This window comes from Falco cherrug, chromosome 1 (genome assembly GCF_023634085.1).
Source record: "Falco cherrug isolate bFalChe1 chromosome 1, bFalChe1.pri, whole genome shotgun sequence".
Lineage (NCBI taxonomy): Eukaryota > Metazoa > Chordata > Aves > Falconiformes > Falconidae > Falco > Falco cherrug.
Window position 1 is genome coordinate 23636219 of NC_073697.1, and position 23909 is coordinate 23660127.

Consider the following 23909-nt stretch of genomic DNA (forward strand, 5'->3'; position numbering starts at 1 on the left):
CAAGGGTGTGTTGGATGAAGTCTCAATCAGTAAACCCACGTGCATGCTTCAACTTTGCTAGAAGCAGCCCCTGTTGAAGGAGATCGGTTACCTTCATGCTGTTAAGGTGTGAAGTTGCACATAACATCCAGAAACTGTTTTTAAAATAAAATGCACAGCAAGGGCACTGACAGACACCCATTTTAAAGCCTATTATTCCACCTTTATCATCGCCACATTCTTAGCAACATAAGCTGCCTCGTAACAGCACACAGCTGCTCAGGAACAGAATATTCATTAAATGATTTCATAGCATTTTTTTATTGTGGCACTCTGCCCACCACACGTTTTCATGCCACAATAAGGTTGCTTAGTCATTTGTTCTTTATGTATCTTAATGGCTTTAAGAAGAGAACCTCAGGGGAAAATGTTTTATAAGGCCTTTTTACTTGTTATAGCCAAGTAGATCTCCAGCAGGTCTTGGACACTGGCTTAGGCTGGCTTTGTTAGGAAGGAGTCTGGCATCTCTTGTGCCATCAGCTCCACAAATTTGGCTCCTGGCTGTTCCTGTTTTCCTAATACCTTGGCCCAAGACTGAATAGCAGTCCTAGACGGAGGGGATGGGGATGCAAAGGTCTTCAAGGCAAAGGAGGCAAGTTTGGGAGCAACAGGCCTTGAGGAATGTGATGCTGTTGTAATTGTGGATGGTGAGGTCACGGCATGACCAAAGGGCTCCCGAAAGGGCCTCACAGTCCAGCGGTGCAAATCCTTGTGTGCAGTCACTGCTGCGTACAAAATGTTGTCCCCTTCTTCTGACAAGAATCTGGTCTTAAACCTTTTAATTAATGAACATAATTACCCTTGTCTACAGGGGCAGGTTTTTTTACATCAAATCAGTAGACATTCATTTGTGTGCTCAGTACCTTTTTTTGCATTTACTTGGGGAGACAGCTGACAGACAAGGCTTCCTGAGGGCTTCACTGGGCTCCACTGGTTTTGTAAAATTTTAGTACAGGATTTGCAGGCTGTTGTGTTTAAAGAAAACCGATCTGTTTTGATACAGTGTATCGATTCATTAGTAGCCAAGGAATCTCGTACAGCCGACACCAGTACCATGTGGGTTTGCCTTAGAAGAGGCATCGAACTTAACAATCTTTTTGTAAGAAAAGCGTAAAATATCAGGGCTACAGCCTTTGGCGCTGGCACAAACACACACGAGGCGGGCCCGTCAAGAAATAAACGAATAAACCGCGCCGGGCCCCCACGACCGGGCCGCAGCCCCTCGTCGCGACGGGGACACGAGGTACCTCCGGAACCTCGCCCCCGCGACCCCCCTCAGCCCTGCCTCCCTCACGGGGCCAACCCACCCTCCTCCTCCTCCCGCCACGGCGGGGCTGCGGGCCGCTCCCCGGTACCGCCGGTTGCGGCAGCTCGCCTTCTCCGCCCAGCCGCCCGCCCGGCGGCTATCGTGACAGGTGGGGCGTGCGCGACGGCTGCGCTTTACGGCGGGCGGTTGTTATGGTGACGGTGCCTTGGGTCCAGGCCTGCTGCTGTCTAGCAGCGCTCGGTAAATCCCCGGTCCCTTCAGCCCGTCCCGGCGCCTTCAGCCCGCCCCAACGGTGTACCTAGCGGAGCTTTCACCGTCCCCGGCCTCCCCCAGGGAGAAAACTGGTCATGGAGAAGTACCAGGTGCTGGGCCTGGTGGGGGAAGGCAGCTACGGGGTGGTGACCAAGTGCAGAAACAAGGAGAGCGGGCAGATCGTTGCCGTCAAGAAGTTCTTGGAAAGCGAGGATGACGCGGTGGTGAGGAAGATCGCCGTGAGGGAAATCAAGCTGCTGAAGGTGAGCAGGGGACTGTGAGAGCGGCTGAGGGGAGCCGGCCTGCATTTGCCAGCAAAGTCTGACCAAAGCAATGGCTTTTTGGTGGCCTTGTGTTTAAATTCGTAGCTCCTCGTTCAGCTGGGAGACATTTATGTTGCAGTACAGCATCCGCCATGAGCCGCTGCACCGGGTTGTTAATACAGAGCGTGACTTTTTTTATTGTGAAGCTCCTGCAGTTACTACTCCAGCAACCCACCTTGCTTCAGGCAAGGGGAATGGTGCAGCCCAGCATGGGTGTTCTCTGGGGAGAGAGAGCAGCGGTGTGTCAGTCCAGTCTCTGCTGGGCTCGAGGTACCTCCTCATGGCACTATTTTGAAACCTATTCAGGTGTTTAAATACCTTTGTGAAGGCAAATGACTCCTTCAAGCAGAACAGTAACCTTCATGTCTGTGGTCGGAGGTTTTTCTTGCAGTAAAGGTGCTAGCTGGTATGGGTGAGATCTACCTGTAGGGACTTCATGGGCTCTTGGGAGGAAACTGCCTCTTGTGACTCCTTAGTGGTCCTTTAAGGAGTGGTGTTTATTTGGTGAAGTTGTAGGATAGGTGTCAATTTAAGCCATTGGATCATTTTGAGAAGGAAACACAGCTTCCTGTGTAAATCTGACCATGATTTATGAAGTTTAACTAAGTCAAAATGAAAGAAGACTCAGTTGGGCCCTGTTTGTATTTCCATGAGCAACGGTTCATTTAGTCTTTGAGTTGTAACCTTGCAGAGCTGCATTTTCCCTTTGGCTGAGTGCTGTGCTTGAGTTGCCTTGTTAAACCTGACTTGCACAGAAACCTGCTTATGTGCCCTGTATTCAGCAGGGAAAGGTACAAGGAAGGGAGGCCCAAGGTCTCTACTGCTTGCTAGTAGTAATTGTCCCCCTCTGTGTTGTGTATCAAATTCAGTGCCAGCTGGCATGATGTCCTCTGCTGTTTGAGTGCATGATTTGCCAGGTATCAGTTGTGGATGCTCTATACTCACCTAAATGTCCAGTCACCCTTTAGCCTGTTGGCTTCTTATCAGCAATGTTATGTGGTGTAGCCTCATTGCATGGGTTGGTTTGTTAGAAGTGCTTCTCTTCATGGGCTGTAGATACTCTGGGAAAATACCCAGGAGCTGTAGATAAACAGAATTTTGTGTGTATGCTCTTCAGTGTTCTGTCATGTGGTCTTTCTGCTTCCTGTCTTGTCTTTGTTGCAAGTTCCTAAACTGTTTTACTGCCATTTTTTTTTCTGCTGCATGTCTTTGTGAATAGGATGCTAAGAATGCAGGGTGGCATTTTGTGCCAAGACATACATCCTTTGTTCCTTTTGCTTTTTTGACCACCTTCAGCTCCTGTGTTTAGTAGCAGTAGTTGCAGCATTTTCCTTCTTCCCTTGTCCCACAGGTGGTATGCACAGAAGGGTGCTTGTCTCTGTGCGTGAGCACGTGGTAGCTTTGAGCATTGGGACACAGGTGATGTGTCTGGTGAAGAGATGAAGGAAAGTCTTATTACAAGTTGGAATGCATCTAGGCTTTTCCTCTGATGTGGGATGTTCTAGAGATGGGAAATACATGAAGACCCATCTTTCTCCTCTTGGCTGCCACAAGTGTCTCTTTGCAAGTCTGCCAGACTATAGTCCCTGTGCTTCCCTGGGGGGAAGTGATCTCTGCCATCACTGCAAGAGCTACGGACCCTTAGAGTTCATAAAAATGTACATGCTGGAGCTTGAGAGGCAGCCAGCAGCTGAGTGTTGTCCCCTCAACTGTATTGAAGCAGATGTGTGTGAGTCTGGATTGTACCTGATCTGTTGGCCAAGCTTGCTTAGTTATTGAGTCAGAGCGTGTACCACCTCCCAGGTGGTGGTGGGAACTGATGTGTTTTCCTGGGTGAATGGGAACTTGCCAAGTTCCCATTTCCATGTATACCTCAGTCAGTGTGGCCTCAGTGAAAATAAGTATCTAGACATTTAATCTTTTGGTAGTTTCTTCACTTGCATGCTTCCTATGAATCTTTTTTTTTCTTTTTCTTTTTATTATTATTTCCTTTTTTAATTTATTTTTCTTTTCTCCTGTTCTGGAGTTGGGGAGAAATTTAATTGTGGCTGAAAACAGCAAAACCTCATCAGGTGTCCTGTGCTGGGAAGAAGTTATTCTTGAGAAAAGAGCTTTTTTGCTCATTGAACATCTTTTCTAAAATCTTCACTTTTTAGACCTTCTAAGAAATCTGGGTCTTTGACAGATCCAGGCGCAGGTTGGCTGGCACTTCCACTGCACTGACAGAGCATTTCCCCTACAATTTCCTGCTTTGGACAGTCTGCAGTCCTTTTGCATTTTCCTGTGTGTGTTGTGATCCCTGGGCTATGGTGCAGCCTTCAGGCAGCCTCCAATGTTTCCCTGCTAGGCTCCAAGCTAATAAATAACTGGGCATTGTAGCATGGTCTGTTTTGTTGCAGTGGTGTGTCATAAACCGGTGTTACAAATGTGTAACCAGTTGGAGGTGGATTCTTGTCTGGTCAGAATGTGATGACAAAGTCGCTAGAAAATACAGCTGCTTTTTTTTTTTTTTCTCTCTCTCTAAACTATATTCAGCATTCCCCTCTGCATAATACTGGGGAAAAAAAATTTCTTCAAATCCTTGACTGGTCAGTTTTCACTGTGAATCCACTAGACACAGTTTAATAGAGGCTGTTTAATTGTTAACACTATTACAGGTAAGAATGCTAAACATTCCTTTTATCTATTTACTGTGCTTTTATTGTGGCACATTTTAGTTGCTGTAAATATGTATAAGCTGGCAGTGCCAACAGAAATGCTTTGGGTATGGTAGGAGCTTAAAAGTAAAGTCTTCTGTTGGCCTTACTAGAAAAAATTAAGATGCAGACACTGAGTAGTTGGTGATGAATTGGCAGCGAGGTAGAACTGAGAGGTATTGCAGCTGCCTTTGCTTTGCTTTTACATCGGGGTGAACGATATTTTTAAGGCGACACCCTGGAGAAAGGAGTAACAGAGAGGAATAAAACTTCCTGGAAAAAATGCGGGAGAAAAGAGATTAATCAGCTTTGGGTTGTTGGGAAGGGCAAAAAGTGTTTTGTTTTAAGAAAATTAAGAGCTGTCTTCAGCAATCCTTTGAATCCTGACTGGAAAGGGTAGCTAGCTAGTGTTGCTCTTCATGCCGTGCTCTGAGGGACCAGGCAGGGTGGCACAGTGTTACTTGGTCACCTTGATGAGAGTATCTCCTGAAGGAGTTTGAGCCACAGATCCAGCCCAACGTTACAGGAACAAGCTGTGTTTTAGCCACAGATACAGCCCAACATTTTACAGGAACAAGCTGTGTTTATTGCTGCTTGAGCTGTTTGTAAGCAAAACTAGCGAGGAGTCTGTGCAGCTCACCAGTCATGGTTAAATGCCCTGTTATTCTTCTTGCGGTGGTCAGAGACGTACTTGGCAGCATGCTGAACTTTACAGTATAAACCATCTTGCTTTGTCTTTCCTGCTAGCTCAGGGACCTGTGGATTTTCCTTTGCTACGGCAAGTCTTTGTGGGAGATGCTGTTAGGTGCCCGCTGTCTCTCATGTAACACATGCTCCTCTGGAATTCTTCTTGACTTCCTCAAGATTTCTCTTATGTGGAACATAAGCTTGCTCTAAAGCTTGTCACAATCAGGGCACAAGTTATCATTGCCTCTTACGTGAGGAGAGTATTGTAAGAAGCAGAACACATGAGATTTTCCAACAACAGAACAGTGTATTTTGGGCATCCCCATTAAGAAGAAATGTCCTTAGTGTTTTATCTATTTTTACGTTACAAAACCAGGTGCCTGCATATATGAGGTGGTGGAAATCCTCCAGATAATGTTAAAAAACTAAAATAAAATCGGAAAAATAAAACCTATTCTAAAATATCAGTGAGCTGATTTTAAGAGTAAATGAATGTGAGTGCCATGACAAGGGGAGCATTCCAGGGCAGTGCACTGGCTGGGTTGCAGTTAAAAGTATCTGGTTGCAGTTTACCCATTATATGCTGTCAAGCTCTCACAAAATATTTCCTGTTTTATAACAGCAACTCAGGCATGAGAATCTCGTGAACCTCCTGGAAGTATATAAAAAGAAGAAACGATGGTATCTGGTGTTTGAATTTGTGGATCACACGGTGCTTGATGACCTTGAGGCATTTCCGAATGGACTAGACTACAGCAGGGTTCGGAAATATTTATTTCAGATTATGAGAGGAATAGCATTTTGTCACAGTCATAATGTAAGTATGCACAAGTAGTCAGCTCTGCAGTTAACCTTGAATGAATAGATACAGAAGCGTGTATTGTTGATATATATTAAAATTTAGAGAAATAAAGCTTTGGCTGAAAAGAAAGAGGCAGAGCAGAAGGCCTGGACTGAATTCCATAGAAAATGTCAGAGCTTGATGTCAGCTAATCAGTCTGTCTCGGTATCTGTGAGTGTTTCAAAGGAAGGGTCCAGAGCTCCACAGGAATTCAGTACTTGGTGGCACCTTATAGTAGGATGGCTTATCTTGCAAAGGGAGATTGTTTCTCCTTCAGAAGTTTTGTTCTGATAGTGTCAATGTAAACATGTAGGCTTGCTTCTTCTCTTCAGTATTTTTAGGTTTTTGTTCTCAAGTGATTTCTAACATGTCTGCCAATTTAATCCTAGTTGTGTAACTGTATACATAAACACACACGCATTTGTGTATTTTTATGTCTAGGAAAATGTGTTTCATGGATTCCTGAAATACTCTTCACATTTAACTGCAGGACATGCCGATGGCCCTTGCAATACAGCTTTTAAACTTGTGGTCAAGGCCAGATTTTCAAGCATAATAAATTGTGCCTGTTAAAATACCTGCAGTAAATACAGCTGTAGAACATACATACAGCTGCAAAGAGATACATGAAATAAACATTTATGTGTGCAAAAAATTAGAGGTTCTGTGTTTACCTGTGCACTTGGGTCAGTGCTTGTTCATTGACTGTGTGTACGTAGCTGTATTTTACAGACTCTGTGTGTTTCCCATGCCTGCAAAAATGTAATTTTCTACCTGGATGTGAGGAAGCCACTATTTTTGGTGAGCCAGTCAATTTACTCTGTAGAAACAGGGAGTTTAATTGTCTTGACTTGCTTTTCTCTGTGCAGATCATACATCGAGATATTAAGCCAGAGAACATACTAGTCTCCCAGTCGGGAGTTGTAAAACTATGTGACTTCGGATTTGCCCGTACTTTAGCAGCTTCTGGGGAAGCTTACACAGACTATGTGGCAACCCGATGGTACAGAGCTCCAGAGCTGCTGGTGGGAGATATCAAATATGGCAAGTAAGACTGACATGTGAGGCTGCAGAAGGGTTGTGGGCTTGTGGGGAGTATGGAAAGGGTTGCTCTGCTTTTTTGGGAGGCAGGGGACTATTGCTTGGCAAACAGGTTAAAGAGAATGCTGTTCAGCATTCCCTGATTATTCATTTGTAAAAGTTTAAGCCTTCCTGTTCTCTTTCCCAGTCTGCAGCTAACTACTGCAAGTTTTCCTGGCTCAAAAGCCAAGGAGAGTCTTCAGAGTTCCTGGTCCGGTGTCTATAGGAGCTTTTCAGCTGCCAATGTTAGTATTGGGGGAGGCTATGATAGATCTCCCTCCTGTACAGATGGGGGCGTGGAGGGAAGCCAGACAAATCCCTCCAAACAATTCTAGACAGAGGTTTCAGGAGTGAGGAGGTGGGATGAATGCGTTTTTTCTTACTGGGATCCGCAGTGCTGCAAAACCAGGTCAGAACTTAAACTATATAATTCACAGGTCTGTCAGTACAATCATGCAGGTTTCTGTATGTGCCTGAATTACTTAAATTAATTTTCAGTAAACTTGCCTGAGGGGCAGATGCCTGCAGAAAGAGGAGCTGCTTACCTTTGCGCTCTTTAAAGTGCAAGATTCGACTAATATGTTATGTTGTATGACTGTTTTTAAAGCACTGGATTTTGGAACCTGATTTTACATCTGTCAGACTTCTGCTAGCAGTTGTCTGCTTCAGGAGCTGAATCTTTGCCCTTCATCAGAGCACTTGTAAGCTTGGAAAACAGCTGTCTTGCTGTTTAGGGGGGCAGAGCTGCCTTCAGGCCTTGTAACCAGCTGAAGAAGTGCTGTGCACTGGCCTGGCTCAGCCTGGAGATCAGAGACAAATGAAGCCATGCTGAGCTGGGGTGGTGTTTTGTTTGTTCATTTTTTCCCAGGGCTGTGGACGTGTGGGCTATTGGCTCTCTGATAACAGAAATGCTCACAGGAGAACCCCTTTTCCCTGGAGATTCAGACATTGACCAGCTCTACCATATCACCAAGTGCCTGGGTAAGAGCAACCTGTCAGGCTCCTAGTGCTTGCTTACTAATGAAGGGGTCAAAAATATTTTGACAGGGGGAGGAGGGTGTGAAGAGAAAAGCTGTGCTGAACTGTTTCTGAGCACACATACTCTTAGTGCCTTTTACAAAAGGGGAGCTAGGAGCTTGTGAGTACAGTATCTACTCTTGATGCCCAGATAGAAAGAGAATGACCCAGACTGTAGCAATTATAGTAGTTCTCACCTGGGATTTCAGCCTCTCAAATGTTTCATGGAACTGTTCTGTGTTTCTTCCATGTGGTTGCTTTGCTTGTGTGATTCCAGGTAACTTAATTCCAAGACACCAAGAGTTATTCTATAAAAATCCCCTCTTCGCTGGCATGAGGTTGCCTGAAGTGAAAGAGGCCGAATCTCTGGACAAACGCTATCCCAAGCTCTCTGCTGCAGTGCTAGATTTAGCCAAGGTGATTAACTGATCATTTGCTGTGAACGTTTCTGTATTTATTTGTCCTTCACTTTGGGGAGCTGAATACAGCCTACAGAAAGGGCTGGGGCTGTTAAACTGGCTTTGCCTTGACTGCCCATGCAATGAGCTACTGCTTGGGTTTGTAGCTTAGTGAGGGCTGCAAGGATACAACAGCTACCATTTGGGGTGACAGAGGAGCCTAAGCCAGTCATCTCCAGAGCCAAAATGGTCACTGTATACCCTCCGGGGAGGATTTGTAGCATCTAGTGCCCCACTGATTAAGTTTTCTAAGGAGACTTGGAAGGTGAAGAAGAGCTTCACATGTTGAAAGCATCCCCTGTATGCCTCACTGCATCAGTTGATCTTTTGAAAGGTCTCCCAAGAAGCTTTGCCCCTTAGCTGCTACCTAAGTGGATGCTTTGTAGATAATGGCCAGCCCCTTAATTCTTCCTTGCTAGCAGAGCTGTGTGGATATGGGGTTGTCTGCCAGCCCTCCCTTTACCTGCTGGTGGAGGTACTGCAAGCAGATAGGTTTGGATGAGATGGCATCCAAACGTGTCCTTTGCTCTTGGAGCTGTATATCTGCTATGTGGGAGTTAGGAAGCCTACAACTTCGTACTAGATTCTGGACAATCCTTCCAGGGAGTGTTTTCTGTGCTTTCATACAGTAGTCTGGAGCACCGATATGTTGGGTAACTAAAACAACCTAAAAACAACATGGCTGTATCTGAAATGCCTGATGTTCAAAACAGATTCTAAAGCCATAGCCAAACAAATGTAACTGAAAACAAGGGAGGTTTACTGAGAGCAGAGCGATCTATTTGTATGACAGGTATTCCCTGTGCAATGAGTCTTTGTGAGCATTGGTAATTAGAATGGAAGCAGTCGGCAAACATTAAACGTTTTTGACAGTGGTGTCTCTTGGGTTCATCTCAATATAACAGGCCCTAGAAGGGAGAGTTTTGCAGCTCTTTTCTTGACTTCACTTGGAAACACTAAAGCCTTTGTTTCATCTCTAATGTATTTGCCTTCTACTGTGTATGTTTATTTGACAGAAGTGTTTGCAAATTGATCCAGACAAAAGACCATCTTGTGCTGAACTCTTGCAGTGCGATTTCTTTAACAAGGATGGATTTGCTGAAAGGTAAACAGTTCATTTCTTGCTCAGAGAATGCTGATATTAGAAGGACATTAAGCAGTTGTGCTGGAAGATTGCATGCTGGATTTGTAGAGCTGACAGCCACTGGAATATCTTGGGTTTGTTTGGTTTTAGCCTTCCTGGAAATAGGAGAACAGTTGAAAGGGAATGCATTGCAGTGGCATGTTTGCCTCCTTACCTTGTCATGATGTTAATTCATTGCTGTGCATGCCTGGAGTCACACTGTCTTGGGTAGCATAGTCTTACACTGTATTCACTTTATGCATCTAGGCCAGGCTGGGATACAAACACTTTTATTGCTGTAATGGAAAAGCATGTGCTTGTATGATTTTATTTACTTTAATGGATACATCATATTTGGTTGGCTTCTCATTAGTTAAAGGCATGGTTTGTTTGATTGCTTAGAAGTCTATAGGAGCCTGGGCTCTAATGGTGATGTTGAGATTAACAGAAGCCTTTTTTTTTTTTTTTTTTTTTCCCTCCCCATCTCCGATGTAGATTTGCTCAGGAGCTTAAATTAAAGATTCAGAAAGATGCCAGAGACCATCAATTACAAAAAAAATCAAAAATCAGCAAAAGGGACAAAGATGATGTTTTAGAAGAAAGAAAAATGCTTGGTGTCCGGGTTAGTCCATCTTTATTTTTCAAACTTGGTTGCTTGTTTTTCTTTCATGTTTTAAAATCACTAAGTAAGTATGTGCTGCAGTTTTAAGTTCATAGCAAAAATAGAAGCATTATTGTCAATTTCATTTTTTTAAAAAAAGACTAGATAAGTGTGCTGTCTCAGAGAAGCTCACCTTTGTAAGCCACTCTGAGTCTAAACAGTGCTGAAGACCTTGTTGCCTGATTCAAGGCAGTTCATGAGGCCTCTGTGCCCACAGCTGTGACACTTGGTGCAATGCAATCCGCACACTATTGTGTGAAAGGTCTGTGCCTTTGATTCTGTTTGGCTGCTACAAGGGTTCTTTAGCGCTCAGCTTGGCAGTCTGCAAGTGGCTATTTGGCCAGTCCCTTGCAGGTAAACTACATAGTGATGCAGTTATGGGCAAATACAGAGCTGAAGGGAGAGTCAGTTGGGAAGCATAAGTCATCCTAAATCACAAAAATGTGCTTGTGTGCTGCTGTTTACCCTTGTCAAACCCTATCTCCAAAATTACATATTTTGGTTTCAATCAGATACTAAGGAGTAGAGGCTTCAGAGTGACTTCGAGGTGACATTAGGCTCAGTTCTTATTTAATTTCTTTGGAAGTGACACAGGATACGGCTGTTCTTCCGCCATCATTTCTGATCTCATTCTAAGGTGACTTATTTACAGAGGGTGCTGGAACCCTGACAAGTCTCCTCCTGTCTGATGGAAAACAGAGGTTTTCTACTAAAAACAATTCCATCTCCATCAGATCCTTGCAGGATCACGCGGGTTTAGGCTTTTGACTTTTTTTTTCCCCCCATGCGTTCCTCTAAGCTACTCTTTAAACATGGCTGTAAGAGAAAGACAATGCTTATCTTCCCAAACAGGATTTCAGCATTGACCCAAAGAGCAGAGATGCAAAGCTATTAAAGGCGAAGCACTCTAAAGCTGATGCAGAGAAAACAGACCGATCCTCCAACCTGAGCTCCCTCTATGACAGTGCGATCAACCCATTTAAAATAAGCCCTCAAACCAGCCTAAAAGATTCCAGCGGCAGCTTGGAGTATGCCAAGAATGCAAGCATAGTTATCCCTCCCATCAACCAGAACTTTTCTCCCACTGCAGCTGGGATGCGTCCTGTGCCTGGGAACCTTAATTACAGGTATGGGAAAAGACCTGAAAGAGGTTGTATCCATCATCCCTGTTGCTGAGGAGCTGTAATGTCCTGAGAGAGGTGCAGGGTGTTGATATGGGAATGTGAGATGTGGGTTTGGGACAGGACACAGCTAGGAACAGCATTTGGGTGGAGGATTGTATGGGGATTGGAAAGCTCAGCTTCACCTCGAATAGCTGTGCATGTCCACACAGGCATAGGGTCCCTGTGTTTCTGCATTTGGCAGAGCTCTACTGAACAGCAGCAGTTTGCCAGCTGCTGTGACACTGTCCTTTCTTTGAGTCATGGCTTGTCGTTGGGACCAAACTTCTCTGTTAACTAAGCTCACAAAGGATATTCTCCCCGTGAGCCTTCTTTCTAAGCATTTAATGACAGTGTTTCTGGATGTCTTGCATTTGTTCTTCTTATACTCACCATCTTACCCCAGTTAATGCAAAGTTTGGGGCATTTTTGATTGCAGAGTTGATGAAAAGAGTAAAAAATACCTGAACCCATTTCTAAAGCAACGGAAGTATTCTCCAGCAGGCCATTACACTGTAAGCTTGACATCAGTAAGTCGTATGTCTTTCCTTCTTGGCAAAGCAAAAATAAATTCTGAACTCAAGTGTGTGTTTTATTGTCAAGAATCCCATCTGTTGCAGCCTCCACCAAACCACTTCCTACAGGTGTGTCATTTGTTGTCCTTTGCTAGTAGTTATCTTCTATATGAAACATATTTTGTGTCAGAGGACAATTTTAAATGAGGGGAGCAGCCCAACACAGTGTATCTGTGAGACTTGGAATATATCCATGGCCTCCTGCCTGGCCAGGAAAAGTAGACCATGTGTGCTGTGCTATTGAAGCAGAATTGAGGATTTGGATTTAACATGGTCAGGCCCTTACTTAGTCATGTCTGAAATGCATTAAAAATTGATAATGAAAACAAGTGAGATGGAAAGCTTTCCATTGCACTCACTACCTAGGCAATATTCTTTCCGTGACAGCAGGAACATTTGCCTGTTTACAGGTAACTAATCCGAGCCATTCTCCAAGTGCTGCATTTTGTCTCTCTGAAAGCAGTCTCGCTTAGATAATTTGGTGGGTTTTTGCTGTGGATGTTCCATTGCATAATGTATAAATGACAGTTGAGCAGAATGGATTCTTTCACACACATTAGAGTCTTCTTTTCTTCTTGCACAAGTTCCAACTACAGCAGAACATTGCTGCATTGACACATTTTTAGCCTTGAGAACGGCTTTGTTTTTTCTGTGTTTTCATGAGCTTGTACTTATGCCCTTGATTACAGGTTACTAATGAAAAAAACGTCATTCAGGCAAATAGGAAAAAATGGGAATATTCCAAGACAGATGTACGTTTGCCAGAACTAAATCATCTCCCTGAACTGAGAGGAGTGGAAGGTATGAGCCTTGATGCCTTCTAAATAAAACCTAGAAACTAATTAAGTGGCAGGAAGTAGTGTGCATTACGGCAGTAAGCTCTTACTTCCTTAACATTGTATGCCTTGGTTGTGTTTTGCAGCGTGGCATCCCAGATTTCTGAAAAAGGAAAACAAAACAGTTTCGGAGTCCCGTGTCCCCTCCCTTGCTGCTATTGACCTCCATAACCCAAGTCTGGCCTCACAGCAGGTAACAAAACAATGAAAGAGTTTGTGCTGCTCTGTATTCGTTTGGTTCAAGACTTTCTGAACAGCTTGACCAAAAAATTTGAAGTGTGACTCTAACAGAAGCAGAACTTGGTTTCTTAACTAAGTAAAAGGACCTGAGGCCTTATGCTGGGGGCAAAGAGAGGGGTCATGGATGAAACACGGGGCTCTATTTATCTCTCTGAGGTTAACTGAACACTAGATTCTCACTGCTAAGACAGAAAACATGAATTGTTGCTATTTCAGCTGGCTGGATCAAGGTGGAATTAAGCCTGATTTACCAGAGTTGAAGAGAGGCCAGGAGGGATGTGTCCTGTGAGGAGAACTGTTCTGGCTATGTTAGATGTTGGGGGGCTGAGTGCAGTAGGGAGGGAGAAAGCATAGGAGTCAGGCATAGGGAGAGAAGGGGATATCTTGCAGCTGTCTTTAAGATTAGTTCCTCAGTAACATTGAAATGTAGTTTGAGAGGAAGTAATTCCGTAGGCAGTCACTTTGGCCACTTTGCTTACAGCTGAGATGCAGCAGACTATATGGGGGGGGGAGAGGGGCAGGGGAAAGCATTTTTGAAGTCTAATTATCAAAGAACAGATTTGTATCAAGTTACATGTTGGCATTGCATATGTCCCTAGAAGGTGGTTTCTGATTGTTCTATTTATACTACACTTGGAAATGGACATTCTTTTTTCTTTCTTTCCCAATTTACAGTTGTCAGGGACCTTGATGCCTGATACATCAGAAGCCAGCTTCCCCAGAGTTGAGCACTAGCCTTAAGGAGAAGATCACACTTGCCTGTAAAAGGTAGGCTTTAATTTCTGCTGCGTGGTCTTCTGGTGGCTTTCAAATGGATAGTTTCATGAATGCTTACCTAGTGGGGAGGTGCAACAGAAAAATCTTTTTACCCTTCACATTCTCAGGACACCTAGCTACGACAGACCTCTTAGTGAGGGCAGTGCACAGGTTTCTTTATGGATATTGAAGTTGGCTGTGCCAGGTAAATAGTTTTCCTGAGCTAAGGTGCTGGACATTGGTATCAGAAATTAAGCAGCTCATGAAGTTGGGGGTTGAGCAAACTGATAGAATAACAAAAAGGGGAAACTGGCTGCCTTCACATGAGGAGTGGAAAAGATGGGTTGTATGCACAGCACTGTCAAGTGCATCACAGAAAATGGACTTTCTTGCAAGAAGGGAGAGAAATGTTTTGGGGAGCTTGTCAAGCTTAACACTAGGGAAAATTTTAGTAACTATATCATGCAATCTATATTTATTTAATGTAGCTGTTGATAACCTCAGTGCTCTGCAAGCATGAGACAGGAGTCTGGGAGAGAAGGCTGCTTAGGAAAAGTGCTGTCTGTGTCATTGACTTGTAGTCTTAAGATTGAAGTACCAAGTTTAAACTCTGCCACTCTAGTTGCACTTTCACTTAGCATTGCATCTCATCATTCGAGGTTGAGAGGCTTTTAAATGTGGTTTTAATGGTTTCTCATCTTGCCCGTTGAGAGACATGCAGTTCCATAAATAAGTAATTTTGTCTGAAAGAAAACTCATGGAAAAAATTGTTTTGCTTTTTTTGTATTGGGGTATTTTTACCTCTCATTGCTCAGCATCTTCCAGGGAGCCTGCTGTAAGTGTTGGAGTCGGTCTTATCCTCTTGAAAGCAAGAACTGCAGTGCTTAGCTGAGGGTTTTTACTCTCATGATCACCCCTCTTTCCTCACTGAGGTTGGGCAGAAGGACTGCATCTTCTGGAGGGAGCAGAAGCTGGGGAGAATAAACAAGGTGCTTTGGAAGGGTCTTCAGAGGCTGTGCTCTGAAATCTCACCAGCTCTATTGGAACCTTCCATCCCACATACATGGGCTTTACTCAGTGCTCTGGGTACACTGGCTCTGCCGGCCTGGACATGATCACACACCTGCCCCTCTGGGGATACTCCCTGTGGTTGCAGGGACCACCAGGCACTGCAGACTCCCTCCGCTCTTACTCGGTGTTAGTTGCAGATAGCCACAAGCATGTTGTGGTAATACTGCTAACATGCAGGCTGCAAACTGTGCATCTTGTTTTGTTCTTTTGGGCTCTGGTGTTTCCTTTTTTAGGAGAGGGAGCAACTGCTGATTGAAATCTCTGCACCAATGCTGCACAGGCTCTTAACCTGTATGAGTGTATTTGTCACTTATATTCACATGATGTGATGGCTCACATGCTACTAGGAAGAAAGAAGAAAAAACATTGGGATGGGAAGCAATCCTGATTAATAGAATTGGGGTGGGAGGGAAGAAACCTTACTAAAGTAGTCTCATCTGTGAAGCACAGAGGTGTAAGTGCACAGCTTTAGCAAGGTAAGGATGTGTAATAAATCAAAATAAAGGAAAGACCTCATCAGGGAGTACCTCTGTGATCTTCTTAGCCTGTCTGCGACATCATTCTTTTGTCCTCTTGATGCAGGTGGCTGAAACAGTGGGAACAATCCATCGGAGTTTCCAGGTGCTAAAGGTGCAAGGTCTCTGCAGGAGAGAGGAAGATCCCATAGTCTCTCGTTAGTGCAGCAGGCTGTCGTGGGAAGTGACTGAGGTCCAGTCTGAGGACAGAGCCCGCACCGCCATTGCTGCTGGATTTCTTGCATGCAAAAACAGCTCCTGAAATGTTGACTTTTTGGCCTAAGGCCAAGTGTTGTCTGAGGTTGCTCAGAAAAGAATGGCGGTTGTTGGTGTGTGACAAGGGCAGATGCTGGTTGGGAGGATTTTGAAGGAATCTGGGGTTTCTTTTGTCTAACTGCTGCCCTCTGGAGGGATTTCTTTTTAAAGGAATAGCGAAGAGAGTAGATAGCTGCTGAATTTGCCATATTTTGGTGGGCTACCTGATCTGCATTGGCAAACGCTTTTGCCTTGACAAAAACATCAGTGAAGAAAACATTTGTGCAAGAAATACAATTTCTAAATGCGTAAATGTTCCCAGCTATTCCTTTGAAACCCTTACTAATGTTCAGCAGCATGCATGACCTTGCATTAGGTTCCTTTTTCCCCTCTGCTTTCATCCCTGTCTTTGGGCAGTTGTCTTTGGGGTGTTTAACTGGGCCAGTGGTCTGGCCACACTGGGTGAATGTCTGGCTGCTGTTACTGGTGAAGGAAGAATATTGGTGTAAAATACCAAGCTGTGATGTGGATGGCATGTGAAATGGCTTCTGTGAGCGCTCAGTAACTGGCTTAAGTCATCAGTCCTTTAGGTCCCTGTGGGGAATGGGACACATAAGTGTAAAACTCAACAGTGGCTTGTGGGGAGAGAAGGGTGGCATCGCTTTTATCTTGGGACTGTTACACCATTTTTGCTTAACTGCCCTCAGGTTGGCTGTAGTCAGTTCTATGGTGTCCCTGCGTTCCTCACAACTCTGTTTTCTGGCAGCTCGAGGCTTCTGTCGCAGATCACACCCCTGTACAGTGTAGTTAATTTTGGAATTTGTCTTTCCACAAAACATGGCCTTTCCTATCAATGTATCATGGCGAAATACAGTATGGGTATCATTGGATTTAGAGCTTTGTGGCTATGCTGTGTTTTGACATGTACATTAAAATTTGTAAATAAAAGGGATTCAAATTCCAAATTTCTTGCTACTAGTGTGTGCTCACGTGGCTTTCCCTGGACTTGGTGTTATACCTGCTGATTTGTATTGGTGGCATTTGAAAAAGTTTGGCATTGAAAAATAAGTGCTGAAATCTGGCATTGAAAAATAGGACTTTTGACTTAGTTATTTAATAGTTGACATCGAGTTTATTGCAACCATTTACAAGTGCAGGTTCCTAATGTCCCTCAGCAGCATCTGGACAGCATGTTGCTGACCATGCTTATCCAATGTGCTCTTGACCTTCCCAGCTTGGCTGGCTGACTGGGCGATAGCCTGGTGATGTTCCCGTTGCCCTGCTTTTTCTTTGCCACTAACTATAAAATGCTCCACGGTAGCCCACAGCAAATGCTCTCAGCTGGCCGTAGCAGTCATTTAGCTAGCCGTGGGCAAATGCAGCCGAGCTACTTGCCTGAAGTTCCCCACAGCTCCAGCCGGGGCCAGGTGCCTCTCCCAGCGCCAGCAGAGATGCTCGGCCTCAGCACCCGCGGGCAGTGAAACGGCAACCAGCCCCTCCTGGGAAATGCCGGGGGGGGGACCTCCGGGCTGCCCAGCTAAGGGCTGCCTTCCCCTGCGCTGCATCGCACGGCCAAGAGTCTGGGCTTTATTATGGCGGGGGGGGGAAGGAAGGTTCGGGGAGGGGGAGCTGCACCCTGCTGCCAGCTGCCTGCCCGGCGCCCAGCTCCCGGCGGGGCGGAAGCGGAAGCGGAAACGACGGGGCGGCCGGTTGGGTGCGGGGGAGGCGGGGGCGGCGGCCATGGCGGCGGGCGGGGAGGAGGAGGGCTGCGAGCACTACCGGCGTGGCTGCCTGCTGCGGGTGAGGCGGTGGCGGGCCGGGCCGGGGGGCAGGTGGCGGGGGGCCGGGGCCGTTCGCTGAGGTCGTGCCGTTCGCAGGCGCCGTGCTGCGGGAAGCTGTACGCCTGCCGGCTGTGCCACGACGGCGCCGAGGGGCACCGGCTGGACCGCTTCCGCGTGGCCGAGGTGCAGTGCACCCGCTGCCGCCTTCTGCAGAAGGTGGGTCCGGTGGTGGGGGCCGGAGGGCGCCGCCATTTTGGGGGGTGGCGCCGCCATGTTGTGTGGGGCGCCGGCGGCGCGCCTAATGGCCCTCTACTCTGTTCCTCCCCGCCGCGGCAGGCCCAGCAGCGCTGCGAGGGCTGCCACAACCTCTTCGGCGAGTACTACTGCGGTATCTGCCACCTCTTCGACCGCGACAAGAAGCAGTACCACTGCGCCGAGTGCGGCATCTGCAGGTGACTGAAGCGGGGGGGGGGTGTGGATGGCCAGCCTGAGGTGGAGGGGTGGTCTGTCTGAAAGGCAGGTGGGCTCCCCATCCCGGCCCCAGCCCCACTTGGGATGGGAGGGTGGCAGGGTGGTATGGAACGGAGCGAATCAGCTTTGGCCTGCTGCTTTTCTCCTCAGGATCGGGCCAAAGGAGGATTTTTTCCACTGTTCAAAATGCAATTTATGCCTAAGCTTGAGTCTTCAAGGAAAGCACAAGGTAAGAATACACCAGTTCACTCCATAGCTTAAAAAAAACCCTTGAAAATGGAAGCTGATAGTGCCTCAGCTCTGTCATCAAAAGCTGTGAAGAGTAAACCTCTTCACACCAATGTAACATTAAGAATCAGGTGTTTTCTTTACCTACAGTGCTGGAGGCATGGGGGATAGCTCCACCCAATGTGCACACCAAGTTACTCGAGGGTACATGTTACATACAGTAGAGTACTTGTACACTCACTGTGTGTTACATATTCATTTTCATTCATGCACAGGCTTGGTTACAAGTTTCTTGCTTCTAATGAAAACTAGTACATATCCTCAGATAGCGCTGTTGAAATTTTTTGCCAGCTACACATGCTCCCCAGGCTGGGGTTTGCCCTCTTTTGAGGGGGCTCTTTGAGTGGGAGGTCACAATCTGCCAATGCCGCAATTACCTTTTTTCCTACTTTTAACCAGGTTTCTGTGAATTGCAACACTTTATCAACTTGTCTCCTCTTGCAGCCAGAACTTCCTCACTTGGAGTCTTTTTTCTGCATAACTTAATAATGGTGTTCTTTTCACCATCCATTCTCATCCTTCCCAAGGCTGACTCCCTTGATTAGAAATCCTTTCATTTGTTACTTTTAACAACTTTAGAGAGCCAGCTTGGCCTAAGCTTTGTGCACAGATTTGTTTAACGTCTGAATCAGTTTGGTAATTAAGGACTTGAGGCAACAGCTCCATCTAAGGCCGTAGGGACGGTGAGAGCAGCAGGTTCTCTCTCTCTAAGTGCACCTAACAGCACTGCAGAGTGTTTCTGGGCTGGCTTTGCTAGCAGTTGAAGCTATAGGAAATAAACATCTTAGTCTCCTCTTCTAGAAGGAGCTGTTGATTGCAGATCTGCCAGCTTAAGTTTGAGCTCCCGTTCCTGGTGCAGTGTAGGAAAAGCTAAGCTGCTTGCCGCTGTGGGCGTTCTGGGAGCCCTTTGCTTATGTATACTTCCAAGCTGTTTGTTTTTTAATATGCTTAGCCACCCATTAATTCTCAGAACTTCAAAACTAAATGCAATCTGTAATGTTTCATACATCTTTTCTTACCATTCTAAAGAAATTTTAGAATTCAGAAAAATGCAAATATCCATGCGGTAAAATAACCTTTTTTGGTTTTTTTTTTTTGTTTTTGCAAAGTGTATTGAAAACGTCTCCAGGCAGGACTGTCCGATATGTTTGGAGGTGAGCTGCATCTTTTCATCTCTTAGATTTCTGTGTGGCTGTATTTTTGACTGTCTTTGAATTAATTTTCTTGTCTTTTGTCTGATACTTGCCTCGAAACAGGATATTCACACATCTCGTGTTGGAGCTCATGTTCTGCCATGTGGTCATCTTCTGCACAGGTAAAGCACTGCAGATACTTGAGAACAGGCAGTAGCCCCTGCCTTGTGCGTGGTGTTTATTCAGCATCACTACAGGCCTGGTTAGTCTGTATCAGCTACTGGGAGCTGGTTTCTAAGGGGCCCACATGGCAGGGGATAGTCTCTGTTTAATGAGGAAATAGTTTCTTTAGAAAGGCTGTCTTCCTTCCGCAGTAAATTTAGGTGGTGGCGGAGGGACCTGTGTACTGTTCATGCTGAATTTCCTTCTGTTAGTACTTGGAAGTTTCAAGAATCTTGTAGCGAGGTCCCTCCTTGGTGCATAAAGCAGTTGCACCGTGGTTTTAAGGGGTTGGTGGCAGCTCATCAGTTCAGTTTTAGATTGTTTCCTTAAGACAGCCCTCCAAGACTTCCAGTGGAGCACTCTTGCACTACAAAAACTGCCATCTCTATTGGGATTTTGAAGTGATGTATAGCGTTGGGTGCCATTGGAGGAACAATTGCCACATGTTTCCTTTCCATTTGCCCTTTCTGTCTTGTGTTACAGACGTAGCTTTTTGTTACTCTGTTGGCTCTCATTTTCCTTGCGCCGTTGTCTCTGTATGCTAAACGGCCTGTGTGTTTGACACAAGTCTGTCCAGACTGAATCTTCTTTCAGCTCCTGTCCTTCTTAAACTTACTTTGTGATGATCACTCTCTATATTTTCAGCTAACTTGAACCACAGAATCCTTGTCATTGTATTGAGTCTTGTGTTAGGTTAGAAGACCTTGGAATGGAATCAAATGTGCTTTGTCTCTGGATTTTTGCCCAAGTACCTGGTGGTCTTGCTGGGAAGCTTTCTTCTCACTTGGACTCTGAATATTTTTTTAACTTCTGATGTGGGGATAGTGGTGTGCCTTTTCCATTTTTTCAGTCCAAATGTGTTACCAGTTAGTAATAGCGTTCTTCTTGCTGAACTTCTCATTGTGTTTTCTTTTCAGAACATGTTACGAGGACATGCTAAAGGAGTAAGTATTTCTAAACACCTCTTAATGTTGTTGTAGTCCGAACAGATTCCTTCAAGAGGCAAAGATAATGATGCCAGTCCTGTACCAAATAACTTAAAGCCAACTCTTAAAGGGATAAGGGACTTAGAATTTCCAGTTCTGTTTGCAAGAACTTCTTGATTCGTGGTGTTTCTCTTTGACTGGTATGATATTAAAGTTGTCCTTTTGGCTGGACTTGTTTCATGGCCCCACTCCGTCTTCTGATTTAGACTTTTTGTTGTTTTTTTCCTTTCTGCCAGAGGTTACAGGTGTCCTTTGTGCATGCACTCAGCTTTAGATATGACAAGGTACTGGCGTCAGCTGGATGACGAAGTAGCACAGACTCCTATGCCCACAGAGTATCAGAACATGATGGTCGAGGTAAGAGATGCGACTTGCACCGATGTCTCCATTCGTGGCAGATCTGTGCCTTTGCAATGCCGGCAGTAGAGGGCACTAGGCACTTGTACTGCATCAGAAGTCAGCCTGCTGGTTAGGGAGTAATGCAAACACACAAAAAGAAAGCACCCCCCACCTGCACTCAAAAAATAATTAAAAAAAACCCAACCCCAAAACCACAACCTCTTGGTGGTGTAGTATCACACAGTGAAGAAATGGCTTGATCTTCGGCGATATCTTGCTTTCTCCAGTTGTGTTAGGTGCTGTCATAGCAAAAAGCAGGAACGTTTGTTTGTTAACAGTTCAGACCTTCATGTTCCACACTAAACATGGCAGCTTTTCAGCAAAAATATTCAGCTACTGATCAAGGCTGGCTCACAGAGGCAACTTCTATTTTCTCTGTTTCTTCGTGTTAACACAGAACTGTGAGACTGGTTGCTGTTTGCAGGTAACACCAAATTGAACAGCACTGGTCATTGATGTTTTAGTTGCATCTGTTACAGTTTAGACAACCATCCTGCCAGCTCTGGGAGTCAGGGTGTTTGGAAAAAATCTCCTTACTGTCTATTTTGAGAAGAATGGTCGCTTGCCTGTCTTGCACAGCAGGCTGGCTAATGCTGCTAGCTCTGTTGATCTGCTCTCGGTTTTCACTTGAATGGTTTCTCTGGTGGTTTGCTTCATCAAGAGGAGAAGCCAAAGCGTGCCTATACGCGACTTACCCAGGGAGTCACCTTGCCATACTAAAAGTAAATTCTCCAAGATTATGCAATGTGACCTAAGTATTACAAATGGAAAAGTTAAATCGGTCCTGCTGTCTTGAAAAGAAAGATAGTTGCTGCTTCGTCCCCTGATGGCAAACCAGTTCAGTGGTTGCTAGAATCATGGTTGTAGTATATTGCTGAGTGTTCCTGCTGATGCTGAAACCTCCCTCTCATTTCTGTGTGTAGATCCTTTGCAATGACTGCAATGCCCGGTCTACAGTGCAGTTCCATCTCCTAGGCATGAAGTGCAAAAACTGTGAGTCATACAATACTGCCCAAGATGGAAGATGTCAGCTGCCTTTGGAGGAGCAGTGACCGAGATACATGCTGCATTTGGCTGGATGAGGAGGACCCTGCTGTGAAAGACACCACGTTAAAAAAAAAACCCAACCACCAAACTTGTCGGTAAAAACTTATTCAAAGTTGTCACAGCACTGGTGAAACAGTTACAAGATTTAATTAATTCTGGTGCAAAGGAGTTTTGCTAATCACACACCCCTCCCTAGTACCTGGGGCATGGTGCAGTCAGGCCCTTGAGGATATTTCCCTGTCGAGCAGCGCAGTGCCCGAAGGAGGTTGGTGTCTGGAGAGAACAGCACCCTTCAAAAGAGCCATTTACTGTGTCAGAGAAGAGACAGCCTAGAAGAATAACTAATGAGATGCAAAATGAGAAGTGATAAGCAGCTGACACAGCAGAAGATGTTTTGGGGCAGCTGAAGGTTGTGAGCTAACAGGAGTTGGAGGTATAGCAGCCATTCTGGTTGCAGCTGTTGGGGAAAATTTATAGGTTTGAGAGTGGCCTTTTTACATAAAGTTGACATCTGCAAAGTTTTTTATGTAAGTACTTTTTGTTCCTTTTAAATGACGTGTTTGTTCTAGGGCCTTGGAGCCATCGGTGTGAGTGGCTGGAGAGGGTGTGAGCTTGCAGAAATTGCATCCTTTGGCTTGATTTCTGGATGCATGAATTTCTGGAAGCACATGCAGAATTTGCTTTGAAACAAGGCTGGCCTGCCTGCGTAGGTGTGGTGAACGGCCTAAAAACCAAGCTGCAAGGCTGCCTTTCTGCCCCGGCCACCCATCTGACCTGCCATCTCTTCACTTGGATGCCTTTGCCAGCTACAGTTGCGTTCACACCCGCTCGTTCCTTGTTTTATTTACGTACAAAGGCTGAGGTGTCGTAGGGTTTTAGACGCTTACGTAGCTTGATGTTCTGATAAGTGAAGCACATACAATTGTCTTGTCAGGATGGACAGCGGGCCAGTGGGTTGGGCTGAGCCCAAGATGTTTGTTAAAGTACCAGCAGCTCATAGAGGCACTCAGGTAGTGCAGGGACCAATTTGTTGTGTTTTGGGGTTTTTTTAATGGTATCTGATTTCACTGGGGGGAGAGAACAGAGGAGTGCTTTTTTAAAAAAAAAAAAACCAACCCCAACAAACCTCGCCCTTTTCATATAAGGTGTTTTGCAGTCTAAGTGTGAAAGTTCTTAGTTTCAGTGCAAATAGTCTCCAATAATGAAAGTACTTAACTGGGCTTTGGGGCTTTATTGTTCACCATACAACTACTTGCTTTTGTGTTACTCCTCTGTAAAACGACAGCTTTTCTTAATCCGACTGCCCCTTTATGTCTGAAATACTAGGACTCGGGTGGTAGTCTTACTGTAGCCTGCCTTTTACTGGGGTATTGTGTTTTTTCTGAAGCACTTTTCTCACTGCTATAAATAAATGTAAAATAACATCTCTATTAAAACAAATGACACTATGTGTGTCTCTCCTTTCACACATGTACTCTGGAAATTCCCAGCTGAGTTTAAACTATGATTCAATGCTGAAAAAAGAAAGAGGGTTGGATGCCTGGAGGGCTGGCCCCTGGGTTATGAAAACAGGGATCTGAACAGCCCCTGTATTTCCATGTTTCTGTGGGTGGTGGGTGTTCTTCCCCTTGGTGCGGCAGGGACTGGTCCCGGTCTGGGCTTCCCCAGTACTGGAGGACTGGGATGAGCTGGAGCAAGTCCAGCAGCAGGATGGGAGGGAAGATGGAAGA

General features: G+C 45.3%; 2 protein-coding genes across 3 annotated transcripts; both read left to right on the plus strand.

Moving 5' to 3' along the window:
• Positions 1–1474: 1474 nt before the first annotated feature.
• Positions 1475–16817, plus strand: CDKL2 (cyclin dependent kinase like 2). The gene is made up of 13 exons (XM_005435214.4): positions 1475–1821; positions 5887–6081; positions 6975–7153; positions 8054–8166; positions 8480–8619; positions 9677–9765; positions 10279–10405; positions 11297–11571; positions 12044–12134; positions 12869–12980; positions 13102–13208; positions 13931–14023; positions 15665–16817. Exons 1-12 carry the CDS (start codon positions 1654–1656, stop codon positions 13988–13990), a joined length of 1656 nt encoding a protein of 551 aa, XP_005435271.2. The 5' UTR covers positions 1475–1653; the 3' UTR covers positions 13991–14023; positions 15665–16817.
• A 746-nt stretch (positions 16818–17563) lies between these two features.
• RCHY1 (ring finger and CHY zinc finger domain containing 1) lies at positions 17564–23626 on the plus strand. 2 transcript variants are annotated; one of them, XM_055697529.1, is made up of 9 exons: positions 17564–17652; positions 17730–17849; positions 17970–18085; positions 18255–18333; positions 19502–19546; positions 19649–19707; positions 20665–20691; positions 20970–21090; positions 22056–23626. In XM_055697529.1, exons 1-9 carry the CDS (start codon positions 17593–17595, stop codon positions 22182–22184), a joined length of 756 nt encoding a protein of 251 aa, XP_055553504.1. In that variant the 5' UTR covers positions 17564–17592; the 3' UTR covers positions 22185–23626. The 2 variants fall into 2 exon arrangements, with proteins under 2 accessions (XP_055553504.1, XP_055553512.1); XM_055697537.1 differs by having other exon boundaries at positions 22108–23626.
• Positions 23627–23909: the final 283 nt, after the last annotated feature.